Source organism: Propithecus coquereli, unplaced genomic scaffold (genome assembly GCF_000956105.1).
Source record: "Propithecus coquereli isolate 6110/MARCELLA unplaced genomic scaffold, Pcoq_1.0 Scaffold213, whole genome shotgun sequence".
NCBI lineage: Eukaryota > Metazoa > Chordata > Mammalia > Primates > Indriidae > Propithecus > Propithecus coquereli.
The window spans coordinates 1,428,544-1,447,007 of NW_012146412.1; the positions used below are offsets into that span (position 1 = coordinate 1,428,544).

General features: G+C 45.1%; 1 protein-coding gene across 1 annotated transcript in view; it reads right to left on the reverse strand.

The window, feature by feature from the left end:
* Positions 1–2,118: 2,118 nt before the first annotated feature.
* Positions 2,119–18,464, reverse strand: part of WDR19 (WD repeat domain 19) — a 71,722-nt gene continuing 55,376 nt past the window's right edge. Inside the window, exons 29-36 of the mRNA XM_012644513.1 lie at positions 12,714–12,791; positions 10,893–10,989; positions 9,016–9,140; positions 7,709–7,790; positions 5,865–6,015; positions 3,708–3,831; positions 2,553–2,629; positions 2,119–2,238 (exon numbers count right to left, since the gene is read on the reverse strand). Of these exons, the coding sequence (XP_012499967.1) occupies positions 2,127–2,238; positions 2,553–2,629; positions 3,708–3,831; positions 5,865–6,015; positions 7,709–7,790; positions 9,016–9,140; positions 10,893–10,989; positions 12,714–12,791 (846 nt within the window). The 3' untranslated portion in view covers positions 2,119–2,126. The remainder of the gene's footprint in view (positions 2,239–2,552; positions 2,630–3,707; positions 3,832–5,864; positions 6,016–7,708; positions 7,791–9,015; positions 9,141–10,892; positions 10,990–12,713; positions 12,792–18,464) is intronic.

The following is an 18,464-nucleotide window of genomic DNA, read 5'->3' on the forward strand; positions in this document are numbered from 1 at the left end:
TCAGTAAAGTCTCAGGATACAAAATCAATACACACAAATCAGAGGTTTTCATATATGCCAATAGCAATCATACTGAGAACCGAATCAAAGACTTAATTCCCTTCACAATAGCAACAAAGAAAATAAAGTACCTAGGAATATATTTAACTAAGGAAGTAAAAGACCTCTACAGGGAGAACTATGAAACACTGAGGAAGGAAACAGCAGAGGACGTAAACAGGTGGAAAATCATACCATGCTCGTGGGTCGGCAGAATCAACATTGTTAAAATGTCTATAACTACACAAAGTGATCTACAGATTCAATGCAATCCCTATTAAAATACCAACATCATTTTTCACCGATATAAAAAAAATAATTTTACGCTTTGTATGGAACCAGAGAAGACCCCGTATAGCAAAAGCAGTCCTAAGCAATAAAAACAAAATGGGAGGTATCAATCTACCAGACTTCAAACTATACTACAAGGCTATTGTAATGAAAACAGCTTGGTACTGGCACAAGAACAGGGACATTGACTAGTGGAACGGAACTGAGAACCCAGATATAAAATCATCCTCATACAGCCATCTAATCTTTGACAAAGCAGACAAAAACATACACTGGGGAAAAGAGTCCTTATTCAATAAATGGTGCTTGGAAATTGGATAGTCACATGTAGAAGATTGAAACAGGATCCACACCTTTCACCTCTCACAAAAATCAACTCACGCTGGGTAACAGACTTAAACCTAAGATGTGAAACAATTAGAATTCTAGAAGAAAATGTTGGAAAAACTCTTATAGACATTGGCCTAGGCAAAGACTTTATGAAGAAGACCCCAAAGGCAATCACAGCAACAACCAAAATAAATAAATGGGACCTGATCAAATTAAAAAGCTTCTGCACAGCCAAAGAAACTCTCATGAGAGCAAGTTGACAACCTACAGAATGGAAGAAAATTTTTGCATGCTACACATCTGATAAAGGACTGATAACCAGAATCTATTTAGAACTCAGGAAAATCAGCACAATAAAATCAAACAACCCTATCAAAAAGTGGGCAAAGGACATGAACAGAAACTTTTCAAAAGAAGACAGAATAATGGCCAAAAAACATACGAGAAAATTCTCAATATCTCTAATCATCAGGAAAATGCAAAACCACAATGAGATACCACTTATCTCCAGTGAGAATGGCCTTTATCAAAAAGTCCCAAAACAATAAATGTTGGCGTGGATGCGGAGAGACAGGAACACTCATACACTGCTGGTGGGACTGCAAACTAGTGCAACCTCTGTGGAAAGCAATATGGGGATACCTTAAAGAGATACAAGTAGAACTACTATTTGATCCAGCAATCCCATTACTGGGCATCTACCCCAAAGAACAAAAGATATTCTATAAAAAAGACATCTGCACTCGAATGTTTATAGCAGCACAATCTATAATTGCAAAGATGTGGAAACAACCCAACTGCCCATAAATACATGAGTGGATTAATAAAATGTGGTATGTGTATACCATGGAGTACTATTCAGCTATAAGAAACAATGGTGCTATAGCACCTCTTGTATTTTCCTGGATAGAGCTGGAACACATTCTACTAAGTGAAGTATCACAAGAATGGAAAAATAAGCACCGCATGTACTCACCAGCAAATTGGTTTCACTGATCAACACCTAAGCGCACATATAGGAATAACGTTTATCAGGCGTCGGGCAGATGGGAGGGGGAGGAGGGGATGGGTATATACATACATAATGAGTGCGATGTGCACCATCTGGGGATGGACACGCTTGAAGCTCTGACTGGGGGTGAGCAAGGGCAATGTAACCGAAACATTTGTACCCCCATAATATGCAGAGAAAAAAAAAAAAAAAAGAACTCCATGTGATTCGGTAAAATAGGTTCTAGTTGGAATCCATGATGCTGCTTGGCCAAACTACTGTTGTCACTATGGAAACTAATACCTGCATTTTAGCATTTAAAAAAATACATCGAAGGTTTGTTGTCAGATTGTTCGAGTCTGACAAGCCACATGATGCATCAGAAGGAGTCAATGCCAACACAAAGTGAAGGGCTTGTTCACCCGGGGGCGCGACAAGGTGAGCGCATGGTCTGGCACCTGCCTGAACGCGCCGCTCACTGTTCCACCTCTGCTCGCAGGTACTGGGTACAGTCCGACAGCTTTTCCAGTTGAGTGCAGTTCAGTCTTTCTGAACACATGGGACATGTGCTTTCAGTGTTCAACATGCTGTCGGGGGGTTAGAGAATGTAGAGTAAATTAAATATATCCTATTCCTTTTACCTTTGGTTACTCTAATGTGAAAAACAAGTATTTTCTGTTCACACCTCTCAACACATGTTCATCATGCGGTTTAAGAATTAGAAATAGTCTCATGCAAGATCCTTTTTAAGGATAATGGTCTCAAAGGTAATAGAAAGTTCTTTCGAGACGACGATTTGGGTCTTTAGAGCTCTTTGGGAACATGAACAAATACAAGCGTACTTCAGAATGAAAGGCCCGTTCGCAGGTAAACCTGTGCGGCTGGAGGACGACGCACTCACGTTTTAAATTCCGAGTGCAGAGCAGGGAAGCCGCAATGCGGACACACCGTCCAATCGTCTTTCAGCATATGCCGACCCTGGAAATAGGACATTTAGGAGTGAAATTCATCTTTATTTTAAAAACTCCTACCATTATTCAATTATAACAACTGAATTACAGTTAAAAGTCAGACCTCTAAATTATAAAATTAATGATATTTCACGAGTGACTGGAAAGATGATGGCGTCAAAAGGACTACAGCTAGATTTTACTTACCAGATTCATATTTAAAGGAGAATAATCTTCAATTTTGTAACATCATTACCTGAATTTATTTTCCTTTAAAATAAAGCTTATAGGCCGGGCGCGGTGGCTCACGCCTGTAATCCTAGCTCTCTGGGAGGCCGAGGCGGGCAGATTGTTTGAGCTCAGGAGTTCGAGACCAGCCTGAGCAAGAGCGAGACCCCGTCTCTACTAAAAATAGAAAGAAATTAATTGGACAACTAAAAATATATAGAAAAAAAAATTAGCCGGGCATGGTGGCGCATGCCTGTAGTCCCAGCTACTCGGGAAGCTGAGGCAGGAGGATCGCTTGAGCCCAGGAGTTGGAGGTTGCTGTGAGCTAAGATGACGCCACGGCACTCTAGCCCGGGCAAAAGAGTGAGACTCTGTCTCAAAAAAAATAAAAATAAAGCTTATATCAGCCCAGTAACAATCTGACATTTTAAAGTTTTCTGATAACTAGTCTTGACATTCTAATAAAAACGACCGCTTGTTCAGCACGACCGCATGCCAGGCATCGTGCCAAGGCTCTGCACGTGTCATCTCGCCAGTCTGCACTTGGTCTCAGGAGGAAGGCGTTGCTACAGATGAACCCAGCAAGGTGGGGCAGATTGCACCTGGTTATGTGGCCAACACGTGGCAGAAAAAGAATTTGGGCTTAAGACCGTGTGAGCCCAAGTCTGTGCTACCTTGACGGTGCTTTCACTTAGATTATTACATGCTTTGAATATAACTTTCAACCTTGTCGGCCATGAAATGATATGCCAAATGTTGCAGGAAATTTGAAGGGTAAGATTATTTCAAAAGTGAAGATGATACCGACACACATCAAGTGTTAAAATGGGTTACAAATATGTATGCAAAGAAAGGGAAACTGTTATGAAGAAACTTACTGTCGCAATGCAATATGGGATGTTGTTTTTACATCCAGGACAGAGGAGCTCACACTCTGGGAGAAGAAATTCGCAGAATGGACACGGAGTCGTGGCCTCTTCTGTCTCAGATGTGTCGGGTCTCCTGTGAGGAAGAATCACGTTATTTAAAAACACTTTATTTCACGTAACATGGATGGCAAAGAGAGAGCACATTTGGAAAACTAGGAACAGGTAGCGCACCTACTTCTTCATGGTCAGACCCTGGGCTCGGAGATGCTTACAGGCTCCGTCGCCCTTGATCCAGCTCCACGAAGGAGGAAGAGGACTGAGGACTGGTCAGCGTCCAGGGCATCACACGGGCCCCGTCTAGGACTTGGAGTTCTCAGCACACTAAATTGCAGGAGACGTGAGTCTTCCGTCTCCTCTCTCCCTGTGCCACTGGCGTGCTGAGCCTGCTGTTCTTCCTCAGTCTCTCCCTTTTGTGTAGGTGAGGTGGAAAAGGCTAACCACAGCACAGCAAAGTGCTGTGCAGTAGAACCTTCTGTGACAGTAGAAATGTTCTAATTTCTACAGTGCTAATAGGGTGGCCAGGAGCCACATTTGAGCCCTTGAAATACGGGTCATGTGAGGAACTAAGTTTTGCATTTTATTCCATTTTAATTAATTGAAACAGCCACATGTTGCTAACAGGTACCACATTGGACCACATAGCTATCAATTACTCAGGCTCAGGAGAGAATGACTAGCAGCTCTTTCAAGCCAGAGCCTAGCCCAGCGTGGCACTAAGCTGTGAGTTAATATTATCTTGTATTTTCTAGTTACTTTCTGCCCACCTCACTCTCCATGCTAGCAGGTATGTTGGGTCACACTGATTTGGTCTGAAGCTACTTAGGTTTAAAAAATGGGGTATTCTGGCTGGGTGCAGTAGCTCATGCCTGCAATCCCAGCACTTTTGGGGGCTGAGGCGGGAGGATTGCTTGAGACCAGGAGTTTAAGACCAGTCCCTACTCACACAGTGAGACCCTGTCTCTACAAAAGTAAAATAAAATTAGCTGGGCATGGTGGCTTGTGCCTGTAGTCTCAGCTATTCAGGAGGCTGAGCCAGGAGGATCACCTCAGCCCAGGAGCTCAGGTTGCAGTGAGCTGTGATCATGCCACTGTACTTAAGCCTAGGCCACAGAATCAGCCCTCTTAAAGAAAACAGAAAAATAAGGAAAGGAGTGTTCCACGTAGCCCCATCCAGCTTGGGGTTCTCTGCCATGAAGGCTGGCCCAGAGCCCAGCTAACGACGTGTTACTTGCTTTCATTTGCCACTGCCAATTCAATCATCTCTCTTGGCTACGGTCTAGATCAAGATTCAGGTAGAGCTGGGTCTCCTGGTTATAAACCCAAATGTCATCACTACTCTGAGTAAGTGATAGTTTTAAATTACTACATGATTGCAATTAATTTTTCCTTTGATAAATGCTAGTACTAATTTCCTAGTTGTCCTTTAGAAAAGCAGGCCACTACTGCTTTCTGAGGCGAGGGAAGTCTGCGTGCCTTTGGAGCTGCACGGGATTTGGAAATGAACTCTGCTGCCACGGGGCTGGCTAACACGAAGGTTCCTGCACTGAGAATATTCCCTGTTTTATTCACGCCTTCGTGGCAGGCGCAGTTTGCTGCCTCCATAACAGCCATTTCTCCACCTTCCTCGCCAACAGAACTTTGCTTCCACTTTGCAGCTGCAAGTACCGTGTGGCAGTACTGGCCACAGAGGTGAAAATGGAAGTCCTGGGCATGATGCCTTCCTAAATAAAAAGGTAAAGACTCTTTCAACCTTTAATTTCCCTCTTTCTTCCCGTCTTGAACGGGGACGTTATGTCTGGAGGTGCGGCAGATGTCTTGCAACTATGAAGAGCACTCTATGCTATGGATGGTGAAGCTGGAAGACAAAGGGATCTGTGCTTGGTGGCGTCACGACACATAGCCCTGGGCTGTGACACCCTGTGTATGAGTCACCCTGTGTATACGGACTTGGCTGAGCCACTGTCAGGTTTTCTGCTGCTGAGAGCCGAATCCGATCCTGACCGCTACCCCTCCGTTTTCTTATCGAGCCTGCGCACAAGCAGCTACACGTTTAACAACGCCGTTGAGAAACGTGCTTAGACAGCAGACAGGGCTGGCTGTGCCTACCTGACCATCGCCTCAATCTTCTTTTTGTATTTGGCATCTATTTTGTTGCGGTATTCAGGCCTCATCAACATAGCTGCAAAGCTGAAAGCAGAGTTCTTCAGGCCTGCCCTGTGACACTCGATCACGGTGGACGTGAGGATTGGCACAATGTCTGCAAGACAAAGGGGAGAGCAGAAAGCGCGCGGTGTCTCAGAGGCGTGGCACGACAGCATGCCTGGCTCAGCAGGAACACAGCGTCACACCTCTCTGAACTCCGGTTTGTCTGTAAAGAACCAAATACACGCTGTTGACTGAGGAAATGGCACGGCAGTGGAGTCAGGCCCACTGACCCCACCCATGTCTTTTCCCTGATTATACCACGTTTTGCCTTCCCTTGGAGGCGACACTTTAGTGTCTTTGCACACCTCTGAGATGCATTTTGCATCGGCGGAACTGCTGGTAAATGGGTTAGGGAGATTAATTACCTTATGCACCAACCTCTCTGCATGCATCTAATTCTTTCTTCAGGACAGACACTCAGAATTACTGGCTCAAAGAACATGACCTTTAAAAAATACTTTTACCGCCCCCGCACCCCCAAAGCTGCTTTCTAGACAGGCCGTACCAATGTCCATTCCCACCAGCAGCCATGAGAGTGCTTGTCCTGTCCCACCCTTTGCCAGCATGGCATACAATTATTTTAAAGTGTTTTTCATGTAATAAAAAAGAGTAAGTTTAGGGAACAGGGATTGGCAAATTATAACCCATGGACCAAATCTGGTCCTTTGACTTTTTGTACGGTCTGTGAGTTAAGAATGGTTTTTACATTTTTAAATGGCTGAAACAAAATCAAAAGAAGAATAATACTTTGTGACATGTTAAAATTATACGAGGCTCAAATTTCTGTGTCCAAAAATAAAGTTCTATGGGAACATAGTCAAGTTCATTCGTTCGTGTGTTATTCGTGACAGAGTGGCAAAGTCAAACAAAACACTTAACCTCTGGCCCTTTGCAGAAAAAGTGTTCTGAGCCTGTCACAGAGTGTGACAAAATCGAATCATCTGAGAATGTCACAATTGCTTGTCTTTTAGAATATGGGGCTTTTCTGGTGCAGTATTCTGCTGCAGTTGAGAATATGGAGCTGGACTTTCATTGGCTGACAACGTGGTCCTGGGCAAAGGCTGCTTCACTGCTTTTGCCCCAGTTGGCTTATCTGTAAAGCAGGGAAAATAGCAGTGCTCACGTGCAGGCTTGAGGCTGCTATCCTTGGAAGGCCTGCTTCAGCAGTTGGACCTTGGCTTGCATCTAGGAACTTGGATTTGGGGAGGGTTCCCCCCATTTTCAGAACTGATGAGAGTGGCTCACTGTGCCTACAGTCTTCGTACAGACAGCGTGGTCATGCTGCACACCTGCTCTCTGGGTGTCTAGAAAACCGGGCGTGCGGCAGGCAGAGGGTGCCTAGTGACCAGCCCCCAGTAAAAGCCCTGGGTGCTGAGTCTTTAACAAGCCTCCCACGTATCAAGTCACTCCTGGAGGAGCTGCTGAACGTGTCCTGTGTGGCTCCACCAGAAAGGAACTCTTGGAGGCCTGTGCCTGCGCCTGGTCCCCTCTGGATTTCACCCCATGCGCCTTTCCCTTTTGCTGACTTCGCTTTGTACCCTTTGGCTGTGAGAAATCTTAGCCTTTCCTGCTGCTGTGTGTGGAGTCTTGCCAACCCTCTAGTAAAGGATCATCAAAGCCGGGGGCGGTGTTGCGGCCCCCAACATACTACTTCGTGGGGCTGCTGTGAGGGCTGAATGGGTTCGCGTCCGCGAGAGCTTAGACGGTGCTGGGGGAGTGGCGCGCGCTCCGCAGGGAGCACTTACGTGACGGGAACCTGCTGATGTTGTTGGCCACCCGGATGAGCATGCGCGCCCCTTTCATGTGATCTCCGTTCTTAACGTGGATCTGAAATAAACGACGCACCTTACCCTGTGGCACTGCCCAGCCCTGTCCACGCCCAAAGGCCCCGGGTGTCCTTCAGCCCAGCCCCTGTCCCGGCTTTTTCCAGCAACCCCCAGAGCCTAGTCTGCCTTCCCCCGAAACGTGAACGCATCTTTCTTCAGCCCTTTGTGTCAAAGATGCCCGTGACATTTTTGCATCAATTTTTTTCTGATTTAATAGTCTGATAGTTTCCCTTTCGAAACTACGAGCAGTTAAAATCTTACAAAATCTTGGGGATGCCTGGTACCGCGCGCGAGAGCAGCCCCGAGGGGCGCGCTTCAGCGGGAGGGCAGGGGCCGCCCCTGGGGCCACGGCGAGGGCGAGCAGCAGCCCCGCTCCAGGACGCCGCCTACGGGAAGCGTCTCTCTCCTCCCCCCGCTCCGCAGGCTCCACGTGCCGGATTCTGCGCTTCGGTCTGGACGCTGACGTCGCCGCGCAGGCCCGAAGCCGGGAAAGGCCTCCCGCCTCCTTCCAACCCCTTTCTTGATGCAAGAAGGACCCTCCTGCTTCTCTGAAGGAGAACGCACTCCTGAGGGTTGCACGTCAGATTTCTAAATGTGTTTCCCTCATCGTCGGTGTTACGGACCTGTGGTCCAATATGGTAGTCACCAGTCATATGTGGCTATTTAAATTTAAAAATTGAAATTATGTAAAATCAAAAACTTAGTTTCTGAGTCACACTAGCTGCATTTCAAGTGCTCTCCACAGCCAGGCGCGTGGCTACCATGTTGGGCAGCACAGACACAGAACAGTTGTACCACTGTAGAAATTTCTAGTGGACAGTGCCGATAACCACAATAATTAGGACTTCACCCATTCATAACATGATAAGCTCTTATAGACTGGCCAGAGAGCCAGTTTAGCATTAACATGGAAAGCTGTACTTTGACATAAATGAAAATTTGGAAAAATACATAAAGTGCAGTTTGCCTTGCCCATGCTTCCTTCCCTTTCGGAATCTACTTTTGCTAGTCTCTTCAGTAGGCTCCTAGTTTTATTTGCAATAAATATTCATTCCTACTTTTTTGCCTTTTTGTACACAAAAGGCAGCATAGTGTGGAATTGTTCTGCATCTTACTTTTGTCATTGAACCCTATAGAGATCTAGGAAATCGCTTCGTCTAACGGAGACGTCCCGGGGGGGATAAACCCGCCAGGCAGGTCATGTCCAGGTCACCCCCGGGCCTCACCTTCACCAGTATGTAGCTGTGTAGGATCATCAGGCTGGTGGCCATCTCAGAGGGGATTCTGATCTTCTGGGATTTAAGTTCTGCGTACATGCTGAAGAGAACGTCATGTGCATTCCGATAGTTTCCTTGAAAAAATGTGGTAAAATGACATTTGCAAAGGATGAAATCCAAGGATGTTCTATGGACCCTCATCTTAAAAGTGGATTTTGTTGATTATGTTATTGGCAATATTGCCATCATTTCTTACGTAAAGTAACTCAGCAGTGTTTCCTATTTTAACTGATGTTATAAACATAAAGCCAGTCCTGCCGGTGTCTTACTCCCGCAGGACAACCCACCTGGCTCCAGGCTCCCTGGGTCACGCTGTTCTGAATCTACCTTCCCAGCCTCCCGAACCCGGCCTCTTCCTCCAGCCCACTGTGAGCGCTCCTCGTCACTTCCGTCGCCGCGGCGCAGGCGTCTTCCCTGCGAGCCCTCGTGCAGATGTCAGGATAGGCCTTTGCAAACCTCAGGCCTCCCTCCACGCCCGGACGCCCCACGGGCACGCCCTGGCGTGAACCCTGCGAGGCATCAGGCGCCGTGGTGCCTGCGAGTGCAGGCTGCGCAGCGGCCTCGCGCCCTGCCCCTCGGCATCTGCCGCCCCTCCGCCAGCTTTCCGGCCTAGTCTCTGCCTTCCGTGCCCAGCACGCCCCCCACCTCCTGCCCGCCTCCAAAGCTCAGCTGAAGCTCTTGCTGCCTTCTCTCGTCTCCGCGGGCCAGCTCTCCACCCCGCCCTCAGGATGCCCTGGGTCCCCTTCCCTGGGGCCTGAAAAGCAGATTTCTTTCTATTCTAGCACTCGTCACCCTGGACATAACAACTCTGAATTTATTTTCTGACTCTCCCATCAAATCATGACCCTTGAGGGCTGAACTGTGGCTCAGGTCTTCTCTGTGTCCTGAGCTCCTAGCACGCCTCTGACGGGCAGTGGCTGTTAGATCAGCCTAAGCTGAATAGAGTAATGTCTTATTCACCTGCGTATTTTCTAAAACTGTCTTCCATACTTATGAACACCTAAGAGAAATGGCTTGTAAAAATCAGTAAAGAAATCAGACTAGTTCTCTAATTCAATATTCAATAAATCTTTACAGGCTGGGCACGGTGGCTCACGCCCATAATCCCAAGCACTTTGCAAGGCCGAGGCAGGAGGACTGCTTGAGGTCAGGAGTTCGAGACCAGCCTGAGCAAGAGTGAGACCCTGTCACTACTAAAAATAGAAAAATTAGCCAGGCAGTAGTCCCAGCTATTCAGAAGGCTGAGGCAGGAGGACACTTGAGCCCAGAGTTTGAGGTTGCTGTGAGCTACGATTACGCCACTGCACTCCAGCCTGGGCAACAGAGCAAGACCCTGTCTCAAAAATAAGTATTTCCAGAGCATCCACATGAGCAGAACCATTCTGGAGGTACTGTGATAGTCCCTGGATATTATGAAGACCTGGGTCCATAATGACACCACATAATTATCTTCCATCTTTTTTTTTCAAATTTTTTTTCTTTTTTCCTCATGCTTATCTAAGATTATCTTCCCCTTCTCTCTTTATATTGTTAGGGCCAAATGCAAGGAATGGAAAGCAAACACCGTGAGTTTGTAGCAGGGGCTGTAGGCTGCGGAGGTCAGAGAACAGTGGTCCAGGAGCTGGAAACCCTGAGGCTGTGCGCAGGGAGGGAGTGGTGCTGGTTAGTCACTAGCTCCGTGAGGGGAAATTACTCTACTTCTCGGAATGGTCATCTCTTGAGTCTTTTAGGTTCAAAGCAAGCCTGCCTTAGAAACCGGCTGCTCTTTCCTGGGCGTGACTCTACTACTCGTCTGGGGAGAGGAACGTACATTATTACGGACCTACCTGAAGACTGCTCTTCTCTGGCAATGATAATGGCAGTGCGGGCAGCTTCTCGGTATTGTTTCAGAGCCATGTACAAGCGGAACAGGTACTTGGCATCCTGACATACAAACCATTAGAGAAACATCACTTTCTTCATTAGCTGAGACATTTCAGTTAGAACCACACTCATCTGCCAGTAACTGAGAATTGATATTGATTTTAAAATGCCAATGAAGGGGCCAGGTGCAGTGGCTCACGCCTGTAATCCCAGTACTTTGGAAGGTGGAGGAGGGAGGATCACTTTAGTATGTTGGAATTTGAGACCAGCCTGGGCAACATAGTGAGACCCTGTCTCTACAAAAAATAGAAAAATCAGCCAGGTGTAGTGGCAAGTGCCTATAGTCCCAGCTACTCGGGAGGCGGAGGCAGGAGGATCACTTGAGCCCAGGAGTTTGAGGTTGCAGAGAGCTGTGACTGTACACTGTACTCTAGCCAGGGTAACAGAGCAAGACCCTGTCTTTTTTTTTTTTTTAAAAAAGCCAATGAATAAAGAATTAGTTCATGTATCAAATATTTATTCAGAGTTTAATATGGTGGCCAGGTAGTATTCTAAGTACTTAAGAAATAGTAATTCATTTAAATCCTCATACCCACCCTAGAAGGAAGGCACTATTATCGTCCTGATTTCATAGATGAGAAACTAAAACACAACAGGAGAGAGGCAGAGCCAGGATTTGAACCACAGGATTTCAGCCTGTGTTCCTGATCCTACTCCACAGAGTGTCTCCCATGTGCTTGGAAATAAAATGTACTCCCATGCAATGTACCAATTTTGCAAAATTTCAAACATTTTTATACCTATATAAATTTTCTCTGGTCTACAAAATTTTCTTTGGCCTTTGATCATTTTCCATTTCTATTCCAACTCTAGACAATTTCATGTATTTGATGCTGGTTTCCAGGTTATTAGAGCACACGGCTATAACGGGAGGTGGTCTGGAACAGGTCAAGGGCCTGTGTTCTCTGGCAAGTTAAATTAGCTTCTGTAGGTCTCAGTGGCTGTATCCGACAGATAAGGGAAATGGACTCAGGGACTGCTCCACCCCTCGCCAGCTCTGACGTTCTATCATCGTTCTGTCGCCCTCTCTTCAAATCAGTGACCTGAGCTCTTCACAAGCAAACCTCCTTCCTTCACAGCACACGGAAGGGAAGGAACGGCTCTGGGGGCATCCTCAAAGGCTTGTGGGTCTCTCTCATCTGGACTGAGAGAAGGCTGACTTCTGCAGGAAGCCACAGAGTCGCATATTTTGAAAATATGCTCTTAACGATGTATTTCTACTTTATATTTAAAGTGAGTTAGTTTTATGTTTAATATGATTTCTGTTAATTTTCGTAATTTTGGAGATATAAACAAAGCATGCTCTGATTTTCAGTGAATTAGTGCTAAGTCATAGTTCCAATGGTCATTTTTCATAATTCTTAGAATAAACAAAACTATAACGCTTGAGAAAAATTGTTGGTGGGTTGTCATCTGGAGAGGCATGGCTATCTCACGGGGGGCAATGCCCACTTCAAAGAGTGAATGTACATGTTATCTTCTAAATGCAAAAAGGATTTGTTCTGTAAAATTTGGATTCAGTCAAAAGCCCACACTCAAGGATCCAGAAGGCTGCCCGTGTTCCCAAGGCCACAGGTTCCCCACCCCTGGATGATCTACGGCTACTTTCAGAGCGAAAATTTTATAAGTCTGTTGTAACAGTGTGATAGGCAAAAAGCAGGGCAGAATAAACTAAAATCACAACTAAGACATGAAGATCCGAGTGCAGCAAACATCTGCAGTACCTTGGGCATGCCGTCACTCTCTCCCATCAGGTGGTCTATCAGCTGACTGGTCAGCAGTTCATCTTTGGCCTGACCAACCTGTTAAGAGGAAAAAACCCAGCAAATTCATAATCTTAAACCTAGCAAGAGGGGGGAAAACACAAATAATCTTCTGCTGAAGGAGATGGAATAAAAAATACGTAGAAGTAGCCAGGTGCAATGGCTCATGCCTGTAATCCTGGCACTTTGGGAAGCTAAGGCAGGACAGCTTGAGGCTAGGAGTTTGAGACCAGCCGGAGCAACATAGTGAGACCCCATCTCTACAAAAATTAAAAAAAGAAAATAAGCTGAGTGTGGTGGTGTGCGCCTGTAGTTCCAGCTACTCGGGAGGCTGAGGCAGGAGGATCGCTTGAGCCCAGGAGTTGGAGGTTGCAGTGAGCTATGTGACACCACTGGGCAACAGAGCGAGACCCTGTGTCAGTATAGTACAGTGCCTGACATATAATATAGGATCAGGATTTTTCTTCTTTGTTTGTAAAGTATCCATCAATAAAAATCCATCCTTAGCTTTTCTCAGCTGCGGTATCAAAATGCCGTATTGCCTTTCATACTTAGAGAAAATACACTTCTTGGAGTTTCAATAAAAACTTTCTTAAGGTAAATGACAATGACACCTTGAGAACAGCATCTTGAGTACATGAACTGGGCCTGATCCAACAACACCCTATTGAGCGCCCTCATCTGCAACAGCTCCCTGAGGAAATGCGCTTGTACTTGCTACATGTGATCGGAAGGAGAAAGAAACGAGCGTCGCAGCTGTAGGGCGGCAGAAGAGGGCAGGCAGCTGGAAATGTGGGATGGGGTTCTGGAGAGGATGCTGGCTTAGAAATCTTAATTTAAGTCATCTCCATCAGGGCGAGAGCTGGATCACTGAAGCGCTGGGTGGTGCTGATCAGGAATAATGTACTCTATTGGAAGATGGAAATGTGTCAGTTTTAGTAGGAATAGGATGTGTGAGGTCAGGAACTTAGGAGAAACATTAGGGATTTACTGACGAAATTAAGAGGCTTAAGAGTTTTATATCTATTAAAAAGAAGTGAGAGAGAAACACATCTGGAGCTCAACCGAGGGGATGGAACAATGAACAGTGTGGCATTGCTCTCTGGTTACAGTAATGACAGTATAGCAAGACGAGCCACCGGAAAAGGAAGGAAACGGTCATTAGGGACGCAGCAACACATGGCTGAGCTTGCTGTCGCCTGGGGGAAGGTGTGAGGACGAGTCTGGAAGTCATCTGTGCAGCAGGGAAGGACGCGGTCAGCAGACGTGCGCAAAAGCAGATCACACCGAGCCTGGTGGGGGAGAGGCTCGCGGGCTGCAGGCCTGCCGCGCCCTTCACTGGCTGCGGGGCTTGTCGGGGAAGAAAGCGAATAAGCTTTTACAGATCTGCGTTGCCTCTGCTCTTGCCACGGTGGCAAGGAAAGGACGCATTCTCTTGACGGCTTTTGTGGATGGCTTTAGGTGAATGAGCCAGTATAGGGCGACAGTTCAAAGCAAGGGCTCTGGAGTCAGCCTGCAGGAGTTCAACTTAGTGACACCATTTGTGACCTGGGTGATCTTGGGGCCTCAATGCGGTTAACAATAGTACCTAACTCACAGAATTGGTGTCAGGATGAAATACACATGAAGGGCCTGGATGGGTGCCAAGTAGATAGCGCTGCCAGATACAGCAAATACAAATACAGGACGTCCAGTTAAATCTGAATTTCAGACAAGCAGTGAATACTTTTCATTAAGTATGCCCCACACAAAATTTGGCAAACCTACCCGCAAAGTTGGTACTCAACAGGTGTTCACTATCATTTTCATTACCAGCAATAATAGCAGCTGCCACCAGGGAGAACTGAGCACACCCAAAGTGTCAGGACAGATGGGAAGGAGACCCAGCAGGGAACAGATGTGGCTACTCAAAATTCAAATGAACAGATAGCAGGGATTGGTTAAAAATAATTATTTTTTACCATTTTTGGAAAGTGCTATAGTTTGGATATTTTAACCTCCAACCCTCACGTTGAAAGTTGATCCCAAATGTTGGAGGTGGGGCTTGGCAGGATTTGGGTCATGGGCAGATCCCTCGCGAATGGCTTGGTGCCCTCTTCAGGGTAGTGCGTGAGTTTTCACTCTATTAGTTTCAGCCAGAGCTGGCTGTTAAAAAGAGCCTGGCACCCCACCTTCTGCCTCGTGCTCCCTCTCTTTCCATGTGTTACGCCTGCTCCGCCTTGGCCTTCCACCAGGATCGGAAGCTTCCTGAATAACCAATCCCTGTAAAGATTAAACAGCTGCCCCATTTTCGCTGTGTAAGCCAGCCTGGAACAGCCCACCTCTGAGCTTCTAACTACTTTCAGTTTTGGAATCTCCCAGATTGAGATCTGTATTTACTTTTTTATGTGACAATAAACTTTAAAAAAAACAGTCAATGAACAGAGGGCACAGCTAGGATGCTGAGGAACATGGTACCTTCAGTGGGTAGAGGAGCCAGTGCAGGAGGCTGAGAAGGGGCCCTCTGAGAAGTAACCGGGGAACCAGCGCAGAGCTGCAAGGGAGTGAAAGTGTCTAGGAAGATGTAGCATGACGGCGTAAGGTGCTGCCGTGATGTGGAGCGGGGAAGACCTGTATTACAGACCTGCATTTAGCAAGTGAGAGACCAGTGGGGACCCGCTAGCTTATGGAGTGGGCGGGCAGAAGCTGTGCCCAGGAGGCAGCGAAGGCCCCCATGCACCTGGGGGACACTTTGGTCCCACCCGTCCTATCACATCATGGCTCACTCAGGTCATGATTCCCAATGAGGGGCCTGCCCTCCCCCGACCCCCGCCACACACCAAGAAGGCACTTCAGAACCCTGAGTGCAGAGGATGGGGGAGGAGGAGGAGTGAATATTCCTAGCATATAAATTGTGGTCTCCAAATAACATTTTTCACTAAAAAGAATCAGAATTCCTTAGAGAAATGGCTGATTCCAGGTTGGGGGCAAGAAATGCAATCTGTAGGATCTTGTCCATGAGAGTAAGGAAGCTATCAAAGATTAATGGGATTGTCAGAAAGAAAAAATAGTCAAAGTAAAGGAACAATTTTTGGAATCGAAAATATATCAAATGCCATGGATTGAAATACATCATGTATGAGGGCTGTCTGGAAAGAATCCAGCCATGTAATATGAAAAATATTATTAACAATGGCTGGATACTTTCCAGATAGCCTTCGTATGCTAAAAATCTATGAGCTCATAATAATATTAAAAGAAAAGCACCTCATTAGTCATCTTTAAAGGGGGCTAAGGAACCAACTCATTATTCTAAAACTAGTAAACAAAGGTCAAAACACATATTTAACCCCACCTTTCCTTTTAGGGTAACCAAACAGCTGATGAAGGAAAAGTTCTTCTGTATAAAAGAATTACAGCTAATAAATGCAGAATAAATGATAGAATATCACCATTTTGCAGCCCCTAATGAAATAATGGATCTAGGTAATAATCATTAATGGCTGCTGGAGTCATTAGGTGACAGGTTGACGGGAAACCTTATAGTGGATTGATCAGGCTGACCACACCTATACCCAATAATCAATCTTAGCACCATAACAAGAGACAAAAAATTATAGGCTGTTATGAATGTTTGTGTCCCTCCCAAATTCTTACCCTGTAGCCCTAACCTCCATGTAATGGTACTTGGAGATAGAGCCTTTGGGGAGGAAATTAGGTTAGATTAGGTCATGAAGGTGGGACTCTCATGACGGGATTAGTGGCCTCACAAGAAGAAGGGAGAGAGATCTTCTCTCTCTCCCCCTGCATATACGTACTGAGGAAAGACCACGTGAGGAACAGTGAGAAGGCAGCCTTTCGCAAGTCAGGAAGAGAGCCCTCACCAGAAATAAAATTGCTGGCACCTTGATCCTGTACTTCCCAGACTCCAGAAGTCACCCATACCGTGGTATTTTGTTCCGGCAGTCCAAGCTGACTTAAGACATGGGCCTACTGATGTGAAGAAAATAGGAAGTACATGGCACCATCTATGAAGTCATTTTTCCAGAAATATCAAACCTATATGTGATAAAATATTTAGATTTAACTACTCATTAGTAGGAAATAAAGGGAAATTATACCCTAAGGGTGCAATCAGCTAAATCTAAATGTCAGAAATTCCTCAGGACAAATTTTCTTAACAAATAAACAGCAAGGGGAGGGAGGATTAGGAGATACAGAGAGACAGAAAGAAAGGGGGAGAGGAAAGAAGGTAGGTGAGATTGGAAGAGACTTAACGCACATATAAACTAAATGCAATGCATGAACCTTGTTTTCGTACTGATGTGAACTAACCAACTGTAAAAAAGGCACTTATGCAAGAGTTGAGGAAATTTGAACCCTAACTAGATATTTGACAATATCAAGAAATTGTTGGAGAAGTGAGAATCCTCACACACTACTGCCGGGAATGGAAGGCGGTGCAGCTGCTCTGGGAAGCAGTGGGCAGTTTCTCAAAATGTTAAACACAAAGTTTACATATGGCCTAGCAATTCCATTCCTAAGTAATATACCCGAGAGAAATGAGAACACATGTCTACATGAAAACTTGGACACAAATGTTAATAGCAGCATTCTTCATAATAGCCAAAAAGTGGGAACAACCCAAATGTCCATCAGTCGATCAACAGATAAAGTATATATCGCATGTTCATACAATGGTGTATTATTCAGCTGTAAGAAGGTCTGATACATGCCACAACACAGATGAACCTTGAAAACATTATGTTAACCAAAAGAAGCCAGACACAAAAGGCTACATATTGTACGATTCTATTTATATGAGAAGTCTAAAATAGGCACATCCATACAAATTAGATTATAATATATAATACATATAATAATTAAGATAGTATGGTATTGGTACAAGGATAGGTGAGTAAATTAATGGGAAAGACTCAAGAATCCAAAACCAGATTCACACACATGGTCATTTCATGTACGGTAAACACTGTATGGTAATTCAGTGGGGAAAGGAAGGTATTTTGATAATTGGTGTGAGGTTAATTGGATATCGATATGGAAAAGGAAGATCCTTGTTCCCTACTTCACAGCATACAAAGAAATTAATTTGGGATGGGCATGAATTTAAATAATCAAACTGGTAGAAGAAAACATAGGCAAAATATCTTTATGACCATGAGATAGGCAAACATTTTTTAAGTTGGACTAAAAAACACTATAAAAGATTCATAAATTGGACTTTATTAAAAATTCAGAATTTCTGTTCATCAAGACACCACTAGAGAATAAAAAGGCAAGCCACATCTCAAGAGATTTTCATAATACATATAACAAAAAGACTTGTATCCAAAATATATAAAAAAAAAGTTCAAAAAAAGACTTGAATACCACTTTGCAAAAGAGGAATTTCAAATGGCCAATAAACATATGAAAAACTGCTCAATATCATCAGTAATTAGAAAAAGGAATGACAACTACAATGAGATACCATTACACTTCTATCAGAATAGTTGAACTGAAATAGACTGGTAAGTGTTGGTAAAGATGGGGAGAGACTTAAACTCTTCCATTGCTGGTGGCAGCTAAATTGGTACAACCACCTTGAAAAAAGTATTTGGCAGTATCTACTATTGCTAAAAATATGTTTACCCTATGACCCAGTAATTCTACTCCTGGATATGTATCCAAAAAAACCGAGTGCTTATGTCCACCAAAAGACATGAACAGCTT